Source organism: Mirounga angustirostris, unplaced genomic scaffold, assembly GCF_029215605.1.
Source record: "Mirounga angustirostris isolate CCGP_5_RB_7025 unplaced genomic scaffold, mMirAng1.0.hap1 SCAF_16, whole genome shotgun sequence".
In the NCBI taxonomy this organism is placed as follows: Eukaryota; Metazoa; Chordata; class Mammalia; order Carnivora; family Phocidae; genus Mirounga; species Mirounga angustirostris.
Window position 1 is genome coordinate 1211750 of NW_026991724.1, and position 12655 is coordinate 1224404.

The 12655-nt window shown below is 62.7% G+C and overlaps 1 protein-coding gene across 1 annotated transcript; it reads left to right on the forward strand.

Moving 5' to 3' along the window:
- The first annotated feature begins 2353 nt into the window (after nucleotides 1-2353).
- LOC123855975 (thyrotropin-releasing hormone receptor-like) lies at nucleotides 2354-7747 on the forward strand. The gene is given in 6 exon segments (XM_045892094.2): nucleotides 2354-2413; nucleotides 3726-4114; nucleotides 5135-5160; nucleotides 5163-5404; nucleotides 7003-7096; nucleotides 7374-7747. Coding segments are annotated over 6 exon segments (1185 nt in total).
- Nucleotides 7748-12655: the final 4908 nt, after the last annotated feature.

Here is a 12655-nt window from a genome sequence, read left to right on the forward strand (position 1 = left end):
CCCGAGGTCCCCTTACCTGTGGCTCCTTCTGGAAGGTTGCTTGATGAGGCAGCAGGTGGCTTCAGCACCAGCGAGTCAGGACAGCGCCTAGAGCTGTCCAGGGTCTGAATTCATGGGGGCGGAGGGACCCCCGCTGGAGGAGGGCCGCAGAGGCGTGGGCCGCGGGGATGTAGCAGCAGGGATGGCGGGAGACGGACGCATGCTCTGCGCCTGGGAACAGTGACCCTGCCATGTGACGGTGGCTCGCGGGATCACAGCCTTCCCAGAGGTTCTGGCAGCCCTAGTGCGGAGCTGGGATGCCTCGCTTAGGGGCACGAGGACCGAGGCCTGCCCTGTGCAGGTGCCTTGGCCACCCTCCCCCCACCCCCCATCAGCCCTCTCCCCTGATCTCTGTGGTCCAGGGTGAGCCAGGCCCTGGATATCACAGTTTTGGGAACAAGTGGATGAAAATGCCGCTCAGCCTGAGCTTGGGCGCAGGAGCCCTCTAGCTGTGTCGTCTGTGATTCTCCCAAACTGGAAACCACCCAGAAGTCCACCGACAGCCCATCGTGTGCGGACACACTGCAGAGAGTCCTACAGCAGAATATCACACGGCAGGGAAAACGGATAGGGGACAGTCACACTCAGCAGGGATGAATCTCTCAGCGTGATGCTGGGAATAAGCAGGACGCAAATTATTCCGTGTGGTTCTGGTTACAGAAAGCTCCCAGGCAGGCAAGATAAAGGATGGCATTTGGGGCTGCAGGCCAGGGAAGTGGTGACTGTCTGCAGAGGAAGGGCAGGGACCGGGAGGGTGGGCCTCACTTTTATTCATTCAACCACCAATTTATGTTGGATGCACCTTCCCATATGTTGAGTCCATTTCAAAATGAAAAAGTAAAAGAGAGAAAGTCACCGGGGGTCATTGGACTTTCTTGGGGAGAGGGCTATTAAAACCCATATTCAAGGGCATTGCTGCCGGTCACTCAATCTGTGGCCAGGAATTCACACACTAACTGGGTCCCTCCTCGGTTCTGAGGCGTGGGCCTGTGACTCCTCAAACTCATGACCATGGACCCCCAAGATCAAGAGTTGCATGCTCTACTGGACCGAGCAAGCCGGCGCCCCTGAAATCTGCATCTTAAATGCCTTGGAAGAGCCAGGCCCCTGGCCATGTGGGGGAAACAGTCTGGGACTTCTGCTTTCTGGGCCAGCTGACGGGCACCTTTGTGGTCTCCTCCCAAGGGCTAGCCAAGAGAAGATATGCCAACCATGCCCCCTCGTGGGGCACCCAGCAGCAAGGGCCCGGGGCACCCCTGCTTCCCAGAGCCCCCAAACTTGGGCTCTAGACCTGCCTCTCGGCCGGAGCGAGCCACTCCCCCTCCCAGGCCTCGGTCTGCCTTCTGGCACACGCTGCCCTAGGTGCTTAGTGAGCACGTCATCCCTTCCTTTCCAGAGCACTGCAAAGGGCCCCCAGGGGCTGGACCCCACACCAGAGTCACTTGCAGACTGTAGACCCCGGAGCGCTTCCCAGTTAATCCCAGCCTGGCCTCTCAGGGTAAGGGGGCCCGTCCGTGCCCTCCCCACCTCCTCCCTGGATTTCTGCCTCCTCCTGTTAGACCGCCAGTGGCTCAGCTGTCCAGCAGGATTCTTCTCAGCCTGAAGAACTCCCGGGGAGCCCCTGCCCCTGGCCTGGGAGGGGACGCAGGGTGGCAGAGCGGGTCTCCTGCTGGGGAGGGAAGCCGCACTAGCGGCCGCCACCGCCGGGTTGGCAGTCACTCCTGCAGGGGGAGGGCGAGGGGCGTGCGGGAGCAGGGAGAAGTTGGCAGGGCTGTTGCGTGTGTGTGTGCGAGCATACACAGCGCGTTCGCGTGGCATTGCAGCCTGCAGGGTGAGAAGCCTCTGTCCGCGGACTGCCTGAGGTGACGGGGCTGTCTTCCCCTGTCCCCGTCTCTGGAAGGAGGAAGAAGGCGATAAAGCTCCTCACTGGGCAAGTTCTCTGAGCTCACAGGTTTCTCCTGGGGGCTGGGCTGGGAGCCAGCGGTGGTGGCCTCCCACCTGGGGGAATGTTTCCTGAGGAAAGGCTAGCATGCAGGCGGGGTGGGGAGATGGAGGTGGGAGGATGGGGTCTTCTGAGAGGCGGAGGAGGCAGGGATGGGGCAGACTCCCAGCAGCAGGGAGGCTGTATATCTGAGGGGGCTGCTATGAGGTTCCGTCCTGGGGCTGCCCGCCTCCAAGGCAGAAGGCACGTGAGGCCCTTGGGGAAGGGGGGTCGCAGCAGCTGTGCTGGGATCCCGGGCTGATGGTCTCCTCGGCTAAACAGAAAAGGAGGCTCATTTTCAGGAGAGCAACGGGCTGGGGGCCTCGCGGGTCCATGTGTGCAGGTGGCTATGAGTCCAGTGTGGAGGGTGTGTTCCAGGTCCTTGTGCACATGGTATGAGAGTGGGCAGTGTGTCTGTCTGTATGGTATGCACACCTGTTCAGTGGGGGCGTGCGTGAGCCTGTGTTGGGTTTACATACACGTGTGTGCACTTGGGTCTGTGTGTTTTGGGTATAGGGTGTGGGGGGGATAGTTCAGTGTGTGTCCATGAAGATGCGCGTGCGGCACGTCCGTGTGTCTGCGTGTGCAGCCGCGTGTGCTGGGTCTGCTGTGGAGGGGAGCTTGGTTCAGGAGTGTGTGTGTGTGTATGTGCTTGTATGTCTGCATGTCGCGTGTTGCTGTGTGTGGGGGAGGAGCCATGGGCTGCCTCTGTGTGCGAACGCCTGGAGACGTGTGTGCAGGTGTGTGGACAGCATCCTAGGGACCACCACTTCTCTCCCGGCCCTGCGCCAATTCTGCGCCCTGGCCCCTGCCCCGTGGGGGCTGCCTCTCAGGCCAGGCAGGACTGGGCCGAGCACCCGGCCTGGCGACTGTCTCTGGGTGTGGTCTGCCTCAGCCTCGCCTGCTTCTCACCCGCCCCGGTTCTGGGTCCGACTGGGGGTGGGCCTGGCTAGTGAGGAGGCAGGGCGGGGCTGCCAGTGGAGGGGCAGGAAGACCCTGGCCCATTTCCAGAAAGGCTCTGCTGTGGCCACGGCCTGGGGCTTGTGGGCAGGAGCCAGTCTCTGGCTTTCGGCTCTGCTCCTGGGAAACCACAACGGGGCTTCCCACCAGCCCGGCGTGCTGATCTAGCTCGCTCCCTGCAGCGCCCGAGGAGGGACCTGCTGTTGTTACCCCTGCTGACAGATGGGGGTGCCGAGGCTCAGGGAGCGTAACCAGGCGCCAGGTCCACAACTTTCTGCGCCTTGCCGTTTCTCAAGAACCTCACCGCGTCCCTGCGCAGCAGGTACTTCTGGCCTCCCCATTTCATAGATGAGCTCGTTGAGACTGAGCTGCTGTGTGCCTTCGTCACAGCACAGGGCAGCTGATGTGAGCAGTCAGGGTGTGCTGGGCCCAGAGCTGACCTGCACTCACCCGCACGACTCCTGCCCCTTGTGTGTGAGGTATGGTTGTCCCTGTGTTGATGCTCCAGGAAAGCGAGGCTTGTGGGGAGGCTCAGCAATGTTGTCAGCAGAGCCTTGGACATGTATTCCCTGTTCCGTCCCCTCACCTGGCCAGGCAGAGCAATAGCACAAGCAGAGGGCCCCGTGTGTCCCTGGGGGCCTGGCTTCTAGCAGAGGCTGGTGTTGGTTGGGCCCCGCAGGTGCACAAGGCCCGGCCCCACTGGCCGTGGATGTGTGCTGGAGCCCCCTCTTCTTGCCCCCTCCAGCACCTGGTCAGCCACCATGGAAAACGGGAGCAAGCTGGACAAGCCCAGCCATGTGTTGCAGGCACGTGGAGAGGCTGTCCTGGACCTGACGAGTACAAGGTGGTCTCAGTCTTCCTGGTGCTCCTGGTGTGCGTGACCGGCATAGTGGGAAACGCCACAGTGGTCCTGGTGGTGCTGACCGCTCGCGACATGCACCCCACCAACTGCTACCTGGTCAGCCTGGCTCTGGCTGAGCTCACCATGCTGGTGGCCGCAGGGCTGCCCTACGTCTCTGACAGCCTGGCTGGGCAGTGGGTCCATGGGCACGCCGGCTGCCTGGGCATCACTTACTTGCAGTACCTGGGCATCGGCGTCTCCTCCTGCTCCATCCTAGCGTTCACCGTGGAGAGGTGGGTGCTCCCCGGCCCTGCCCTGCATGCATCTCCCTCCCACAAAGCAACAAGCCGGGACTTCCCAGCTGGGAGGCTCGGAAGCTGAGCCTCAGCTGAGCAGGAGGGCTGATTTCCCCTTTCCAGAGAGGGGAGTGGGGTGGGACCCTGGAAGCCCGGGCCCGGGAAGCAGGGGTCAGAAGGACTCTTCTCTCATCTCTGCTGCTGACTTGCCTTGAGCTGCCGAGGCAATCCTACATCTCCGGGCATCAGTTTCCCCACCTGGGAAGTGGGCATTTGGACTGGACATTCTCTGGGGTTCCTTCCGCTCTGATTTTAGCCCCGAGAGGTGGTGTAACCCAGACTTAAGCATGTGGACTCCGATGCTTGCTGACTGGGTTCACACCTGGCTCTGCGCCTTCCTAGCTACATGGTCTTGGGCAGGCTGGCCCAGAGGCTGGGTGGCTTGTCCAGGGCCACATAGAATTGGGACATAATTGAGGCCTTCGGACTTCCAAATGCTGGCCTAGTCCTGATTCTCCTGGGCTGTGGCTGTCTGGGCTCCAGTGACCTCCATCTCCTGCCCGCGCTGGTTTACCCCAGGGCCTGGCAGGGTGGGGACCCGCGTCTGAGCCGGCTGAGAAGGGCGTGTGATGTCATTGGCTGCCTCAGTTGGTGACCTTTGGAGGTGGGCAACTAAAAACCCACGGGGCTCTTGCAGAGGTCAAAGGTCTTTGAAAGGGCCCTGGGGTCCCTGGGCCTGCAGCAGATGCGGCTGAGCCTGGGGGGCCTCCAGGGGCCTCTAGCTGCAGCACTTCCTACACGCCCTCAACACGGCTGCCTGGCCCCCTGGATCTTCATGGCCCTCAGGTTCTTCCATGACAGGACCAGATGGGGGATCTGATGGGCCAGGCTGGGTCGTGAGCGCGTGCACGCACACACACACGTGTGCTCGTTCACACGTGCACATGCCCACGTGCCCACACAGGGCTCCCCGACCCCGCTGCCCCAGTGCCCAACACGGCCGCCCCGTGGCTGCAGGTACGTCGCCATCTGCCACCCAGTGCGGCGCAGACCGTGTGCACCGTGGCCCGGGCCAAGCAGATCGTCGCGGCGGTCTGGGGGGTCATGTCTGTCTACTGCCCGCTCTGGTTCCTCCTGGTGGACCTGCACGTCAGCGAGAGACAGGGCCCGCAGTGCGGCTACAGAGTGTCCCACAGCCTCTACCTGCCCATCTACCTGCAGGACTTCGCCCTGTTCTTGGCCACGCCCCTGCTGGTGGCCACCGCCCTCTACCGGCTCATCGGGAGAGTCTTTTTTTTTTTTAAAGATTTTATTTATTTATTTGAGAGAGACAATGAGATAGAGAGAGCATGAGATGGGGGAGGGTCAGAGGGAGAAGCAGACTCCCCGCCGAGCAGGGACCCCGATGCGGGACTCGATCCCGGGACTCCAGGATCATGACCTGAGCCGAAGGCAGTCGCTTAACCAACTGAGCCACCCAGGCGCCCTCATCGGGAGAGTCTTGTTCCAGAGTGCCCTGCCCCACCCGCCCCACCCCCGGGCCAGGCATGGTGAGGCCTGGCAGGAGCCAGGAACCCAAGAGAAGCAGCCCCGGGGGCCAGGTGGGAGCCCCAGGTCTTCCAGGAAGCAGGTGGGTGAGGTCTCCGGGAGAGTTGGGTGGGGTTGGCCGGAAGGTGGCTGGTGGGCAGAGAGGCAGGGAGAGGTGCGAGGCAGAGCTGGGCAGAGAGGGGATGCAGGCAGGAGATGCATTCGTTCAGTCTCCACGCCGGGTTCTGGGCGCTGGGACTTGGGACCACAGGGCAGACCCACACGCAGCCTGTGGGGGACCCGGGGACGAGGTGACACGGGACGGAGCTCAGGAGAGGCAGGGAGGCCTCACAGAGCTGACAGCGGAGGCTAGCAAAGGGGCAGGCCAAGCATGTCCCAGGAAGCACTGGGGGGAGCAGGGTGAGGCCTGGAGGAGGACACAAGCCTGGCGCACTGGGTTGGCAGGGGGCAGCGTGAATGGTTGGGGGCTTTGACTGCAGGGAAGCAGGGGCAGCGACGGGGCCTCTGAGACAGCGGGAGCCCCACACGTGGGGAGCCTGAGACAGGTGCACACTCAGAGACACGGAGGGAGGGAGAGCACTGAGCAGGGGGGACACCTGTGACCGAGCCACACACTCGCAAGAGGAGAGACAGAGACAGAGGGATGGGGAGACACAGACCCGCGAGAGGAGAGACAGAGATGGGGAGAGACAGAGCCAGGCTCACGGAGTGGCCAAGACCCTCACTCTCAGGGACATAGCTCTGGACACACAGGTGGTCACACCTCCTGGGGCAAAAGCCAGCGATGACTGCATGGTCCCCCTTCCTCACCACAATTCAGGAAGATTGCTGACATCCTGATGCTGTAAGCTGGCAAGGGAGGCTCAGAGAGGCTCAGCGGGCTGCCCAGGGTCACACAGCAGGAGTCTAGGAGCTGGGATGTCACTTGGCCCTGCAAACCCCAGCACCTACACCCCCTGGAGACGGCAGCAGGGAGGGGCCCCCTGGAGACCTCTCCTCAGCTCCGGGGCCCCCAGGAGCCTCCCAGCATGGGTCAGGCTGGTAGCTGTCCCCCAGAGGCCCGGATGGGTGCCCCTTCCCCTTCCTGATGGCCCCAACTCCCACAGACACCCTGGTCCTGGCAGACTGTCCTGGGCTGCACGGAGGTGGGCTTCGAATACCCCCACAGGCCTGGGTCTGCGACTCACTCCTGAACTGAAGGATAGGACAGGGTGCGAGTAGGGGTCCCACCTAGAGGGTCACGGCTGCGGCTGGAGGGGGCCGTTCGGACAGTCATGAGCATGGGCGGGTTTTGGGGAGGCCTCTCTCGCCCTCCAAGCTGTGCTTCCCCATCCCAGAAGGGCCACCGTGATGGTGCCACGTCCAGGGGAGCCGTCCCGGGCCCGCGGCTGCGTGGGGCCCCAAGCATCAGTGTTTGTCCCAGCTGGGAGCGTACGCGGTGTGGGGGCAGGGAGCCCCTGGGGACGCAGGGCGGTGACCAGGGAGCACCCGAGGTGGAGTGTCTCATGATCTCAGGCACCAGCACGGCCGGGAACGCCGGCCCTGGTCGGCGCCCGGGACGCAGCATGCTGCCTAGCAGATGTGCAGTCACAGATGACTCTTCCAGTGACGTTCTCGTCCGGACTCAGCATACAGCTCTGAGGCGGGAGGTGTGGCCCCCCCTTCCGGGGCATGTGCTTGGCCACCAGCCTGTCCCCGTGTCCCGCAGGTCCCCAAGATGCCGGTGGTGGTTGTGTTGCTCTTTTCATGCCCTACCGCACGCTGGTGCTGCTCAGCTCCCTGGTGGCCCAGCCCTTGCTGGACCCCCGGGTGCCCCTCTGCTGCCACACCTGCATCTCCACCAACAGTGCCGTCAACCCCATCGTCTACAGCCTCGTGTCCCAGAAGAGCCGGGACGCCTTTCGGCCCTTGTGCTGGTGTCCGTCGGGGGAGCGACGGGGGCGCGCGGCCTGCCGCACCGTCACCAGCTGCAGTGGGGCCCGAGAGACCCCCCGAAGACGCAGGAAGACAGGAGCCAGGGCTGGGGTCCTCAGGCCGCAGGGTCCCCCCCAGCAGCAGGAGCCCTCGGTCAGCGGGGTCTGAGGGCAGCCCCCCTCCTGCCCAGCGCCCTGCCTCGCCCTGCCTCCGCTCCCCATCTGCTCACGTGCTGGGTCCACCTGTCCACTGGGCCAGGACAGGCACAGATGCCCCTTTAGCCCCCGGGGCCCCCGCCGCTTCCCTCCCTAGGAACACGGGCCATAGGGTGGCCTGGGTCCGGGCGCTTGAAGTTCAAGTCTGGACTCCATGTGGGAATCCCTCACCTCCCCGGGAAGCAGGGGAGGAGAGGAACAGGAGGACCACCAGCCTTCACCGGTGTGACACTGTGACCTTCTACCCACCAGCACTTGTTATGTTAAGCGTCTCTTCCAGGGGAAAGCCTGGTATTAAAGTGTTTGTCAACACTGTCCTCAGCTGTGGGTGGAGCCTGCCCAGGATTGCGTAGTCCCCTGCAGATAGAGGCTACCTGGGGCCCCGTCGAAAGGTCCCCAGCTTCTACTGCAGACACCCAGAGATACTTCATGGGTCAGGGGAACCCCGACCCCAGGCCGCCCCAATGCCCCTGGAGCCCCAGCCTGAAAAGCGTATCCCCCTGGAGGGGTCAGCAGGGCTGGCCCCCTCCCTAGCCCACTGCCACTGCCAAGGTGCTAAGCAGGAGCTGGGGGTGCTGGGGTGAGCAGGGAGCCCCTGAAGAAGCAGGACTGTCCCCATGTGGTGCTCCTCAATGAAGGGAGGCTCTGGGCACCCCGCCGAGCCCGCCGCTCTCACCCCAGCAACGGCCTGCTCAGTGGGACTCGCACTGTCCACGTTACGTGCGTGAGACCTGGACGCCTCCGGGCAGGCAGCCCCCGCCTCCTGTGGGTGAGCCGCTGTGCTCCCGACCTCCAAGATGGGCACGTGTCCCCGACCCTGTCCCTACTCCTTTCGAGATCACTTTTCTGCTGGCCTCTGTGGTGTCCATTAAAAGCAGATTTTCCCTGGAGCGGTTTGGGAGGAGGTGTGTCTCCTGCTGGCCAAAACCCTGAGGTCAGGCGGGGAGGAGGGGATGAGACGGTGAGGCCTCGCCAGAGGATGGGTCCCAGGCCTGTGACTTTGTGACCAAGCTGAGTGGGCAAAGGTACCTGGATGTTCGTGCCTCTTCCGTCCTGTCAAGGTCAAGCTCCATTCTTGGTGCTCAGTGGCCAGTCCTGAGTCAGTCTCGCTCTCTGAACTGTTTCTTTACTATTTTTTGCACAGGAACATCTCACTCATAGGGAGGCTGTGTTACTGTCCCTTGCCCCGGACACAGGAATCAGGAACTAATTCGTGCGCCCTGCCTACCACCCCCCCCGCCCCCGCCAACAAAAAGTACCTCCCGCGTATCTGGGAGCTCAGCAAGCTGATGGACAGGAGGGAGCCCCCTGCTCCTGCCTTTATTTCGCACACAGCCGTCGGGGACCCCAACGCTGGTGCATACCAGCCCCTCTCCATTTCGCCAGCGGTCTCCTGGGACTGCGTCAGAAATGCAGAGTGCTGGCCGGGGCGCCGAGGCCTGGGCGTCTGTGACAGATGGGTGAGGAGCTGCTCGGTGGCACTTGGAGCAAGCCCAGGCACCGTGAGGTAGAAGACTGGGGCAAGGAGCTCTGTGTTAAGAAGCATGCGGGGTGGGGAGTGGGCTGACAGCTGGGCCCCCCCACCCCCTAAACTGAGCCAGTGCCGCTCACAGGCAAGGCTGCCATTCAAGGCATGACGCTCTGGATCTGTTTCCCACCCCAAGTGGCTAACAGCCAAAAGCTCTCTCGTGCGGAGGCGTAACCGGTGCTCACGGCTGGCCGTGAAATCCGCACAGACGTGTGCTGAGCTCTGATTTCTGCGTGAAAATCATTCTGCTACAGCTCGGATGTGAGCTGTCCCTGTGCCGCCCACCAGAGGAGCGCGAGCCTCAGCCCGCGGACGGCGAGCGTGTGTCCAGAACGCGCCCAGAACATGCGCCCCGAGAGCGCGGGGGGTGCGAGCCCCCAGGGCCGGGGGTGAGGCTGGGGGAAGCCTGGGCCATGGTTCACACCCTCGTGGTGCTGACCCCCACCTTCTGCTCTGCGGTGGGCGTGTGCGGCCTGCGTGGGGAGGGGACAGGGCCCCAGACCGTGTGACCCTGGCAGAGGCGACAACTGCTCTCCCCCAGGGGACAGCTATGAGGACAGAGGGGGCGCAAGGGGCTGCGTGCTTTCCAGCACAGCGTGGGGCTCAGGCAGCCGTGGGCCTTCTTCGGGGAAATGGCCGGACCAGCTGGGCTCCCTCTGAGCTTTTTAGGACGATGGGGAACTTCACCTGTGCGAGCAGCCGAAAAACAGGGACAATGAAAAAGGCTCCACAAACCTTTTGTTTTCCAGTCCCCTGGGGGCCGGCTTTCTGCAGAGATCCCCTTCCCCTAATGACTTACAGGAGACTCCGGTCCACTCTTCCTCGTGGCTCCACAAGACCCACAGATGACCCCTGGGTCACCAGGGACCAGGCCAGACCCTGCAGCTCCCTATCCTCTGTCTCATGGTTGATTTGCTGAGACCAGCGGGACGTGGAGACCATTTCTGGATCAGCTGACCCAGAATCCCCTGATTGCAAGACAAGCCCAGCCGTGGACCACCCAGGCCCCTGTATACCACCCACCTGCCGCCTGTCTGTTCCTCCCTCCACGAGCCCAGGGCAGAACCACCTGCAGGACATGAGGTCTTCAGCCCACGGAGCTCTCCCTATTTGATGGCCTTGCTGGAATCAAGGTTCTGCTTCTGGTTCTGTGTCTCGCGTCCTCTGAGCTGAAGACGCTGTTGGCCTTTTCCGCCTTTCCAAGCAGCCTCTGTTCCCTCAAAGCACGGGCACCCCCCACCGTCTGGGCATGAGCCTCTGTTGGAGGCAGGCGGTGTTTTGGCTGTCAGCGTGGGACCCACGCGGCCCTTCCTCGTGCCCCGCCCCCACGGCCGGCCAGGGCGCCAGGTGCGCCTAATGTGTCCACGCTGTTGCCCGAGCACCCAGCAGGCACAGCGGCCCTTTTCCTCTCAATTCCCCTTCGCTAGCCCCACCCAGGCCTCGTCTGCCTGCACCCAGCGTCTCAGGCGTTTTCAAGACGGCGTTTGGTTGTCGCAGGATTGGGCGGAGCCGTTGGTGTTTAGAGCCGCCTGAAGTCGTCCGTCCGGGAGCTCAGAGCTCGGTGACCCTCCGGGAGCTCAGTGACGATGCGCTCCCACGCTGGACCCTCGTGGAGGTAGGACTCCTGTTTGCAATTCGCGTGCTCTGCATGCAAACACCAAGCGCTTTTCTCGGGAAGTTCTGGGAGAGCAGGCCCCGTGAGGCCGAGGGGAGACCGCACTCCGATTTGGGGAACTTTACAGGCAGACGTGGGCGGTTTGCCCCTCAGGGCTGTGCCAGGAACTTCCTCCAGATGCCCCAGGGGCAGCTCCTAGCATGATAGCCTCTCTCCCCGCCCCTCCGAAGACCCTAATACTTTCCCCCTTGTGCTCAATTATTGAATTCTGTGGCAGCTTCTCTCCTGTTTGAGACTGAAAATTGATGGGGATGGTGAGCAGTTTGCTTGTATTGCTTTGAATTTTTTGCTTGAATTCTTGTCTGGAGGCACGAATGTCCCCTAACGCTGGGTCCAGGTCTCACCCGGGATGGTGTGTGTGGTCAGGTGAGCTTGGGGAGGCCCCTTTCCTCGGGACTCTGGTCAGGGGTGGAAGTGGGCTCGGTTGTCGAGGTGGGGCCGGGTCTGCAGCCAACACTGGCCTGAGTCAGAGCATTCCAGGTGAGGTCCTGCCCTCAACAAGGCCTTGGGGGTCTTCTTGCTGCTCTGCATCATGAACAGAGCTGGTTCTGGAGGGTCCGAGGGCCTGAGAACCCACAAATTAAATCGCAGAGAAAAACGCAGGGCAGAACCTTCGTCCAGGAGATTGACAACATGCAAATACCTGCAAATGGCACATGATTCACTCCTAGCCCCCTTATTTTGCACACCTGTAGATGGTCCCATGCTGTCCTAGAAGCCAGGTAACCACCGCAGGGGCCGGCTGGGGGCGGGCAGGACACCGGCAGCCTTGCTTAGTTCTGGAACATTCTCAGGCCATGAGCACCTGCCCACGGCCCCCTCCCCCGCTCCCGTGGCAGAACACATGGGCTCTGTCTCCCACCAAGCTGAGATAGCTTCAGAACCCTCTGCCACCCAGTTTGCCCTGGTGCACCTACTGTTCATTCCAGGTGCTGCATTTTCTGAAGGCTTCTGTCACCCTAGACCCATCGTCTGCTTCTAGGAGCAGGGGTGACCTCTCCTCCCTCCTCCCTGCAAGGACTAGGTGCTGAAGAGGAGCATGGGGACCCTGGCCCGGGCCACAGCTGCGGGCCACGGGAGCAGCCGGGGAGGGACGAGTGATGGAGCGCTAAGGGGGGGATTGGTTCTTGGCAGGTGCGCTCGATCCAGCGCGGGCACGGAGTTCCCAGCGCTTTACCAGGGAGAACAAGTTTGCATCCCTCAGGCCTCTGACTCCGTCTGGCTTAAGCAGAGGGATCTGGTGGGTCCACAGGAATTGCACAGGAGGTGGGAAGCTGGCATCCAGGGGGGAGTGCCACTGCCTCAGTCACCCATGGAGAAGGGCCAAACGTTAACCCGTCCTGTGGTTGAGCCTGGGGTCGAGAGGGGCTGCTCCTGGGCAGGCACAGGGGAGAGATGCCTGTGCTGACCCCCCCCAGTGGTGGCTTCCCAAGTTAGAGCTTGGGGGGGATAGAGGCTGGGGAGATGTGGGGAGAGGGGCGGGTTAGAGTCATGCTGGGGCAGGAGAGCCTGGGTGGCCGCCGCGCCTCTCCACATCTCGGTCCCTCGTTTTCTCCTTGGAATGGCCCTCTGGGAGCTCCGAGGATGAGGGAGGAGAGTCCTGGAATGCACTCTGGTGGGGAGGGGACCATTGGGGACCCAGCTCTGTGGCCTGGGCC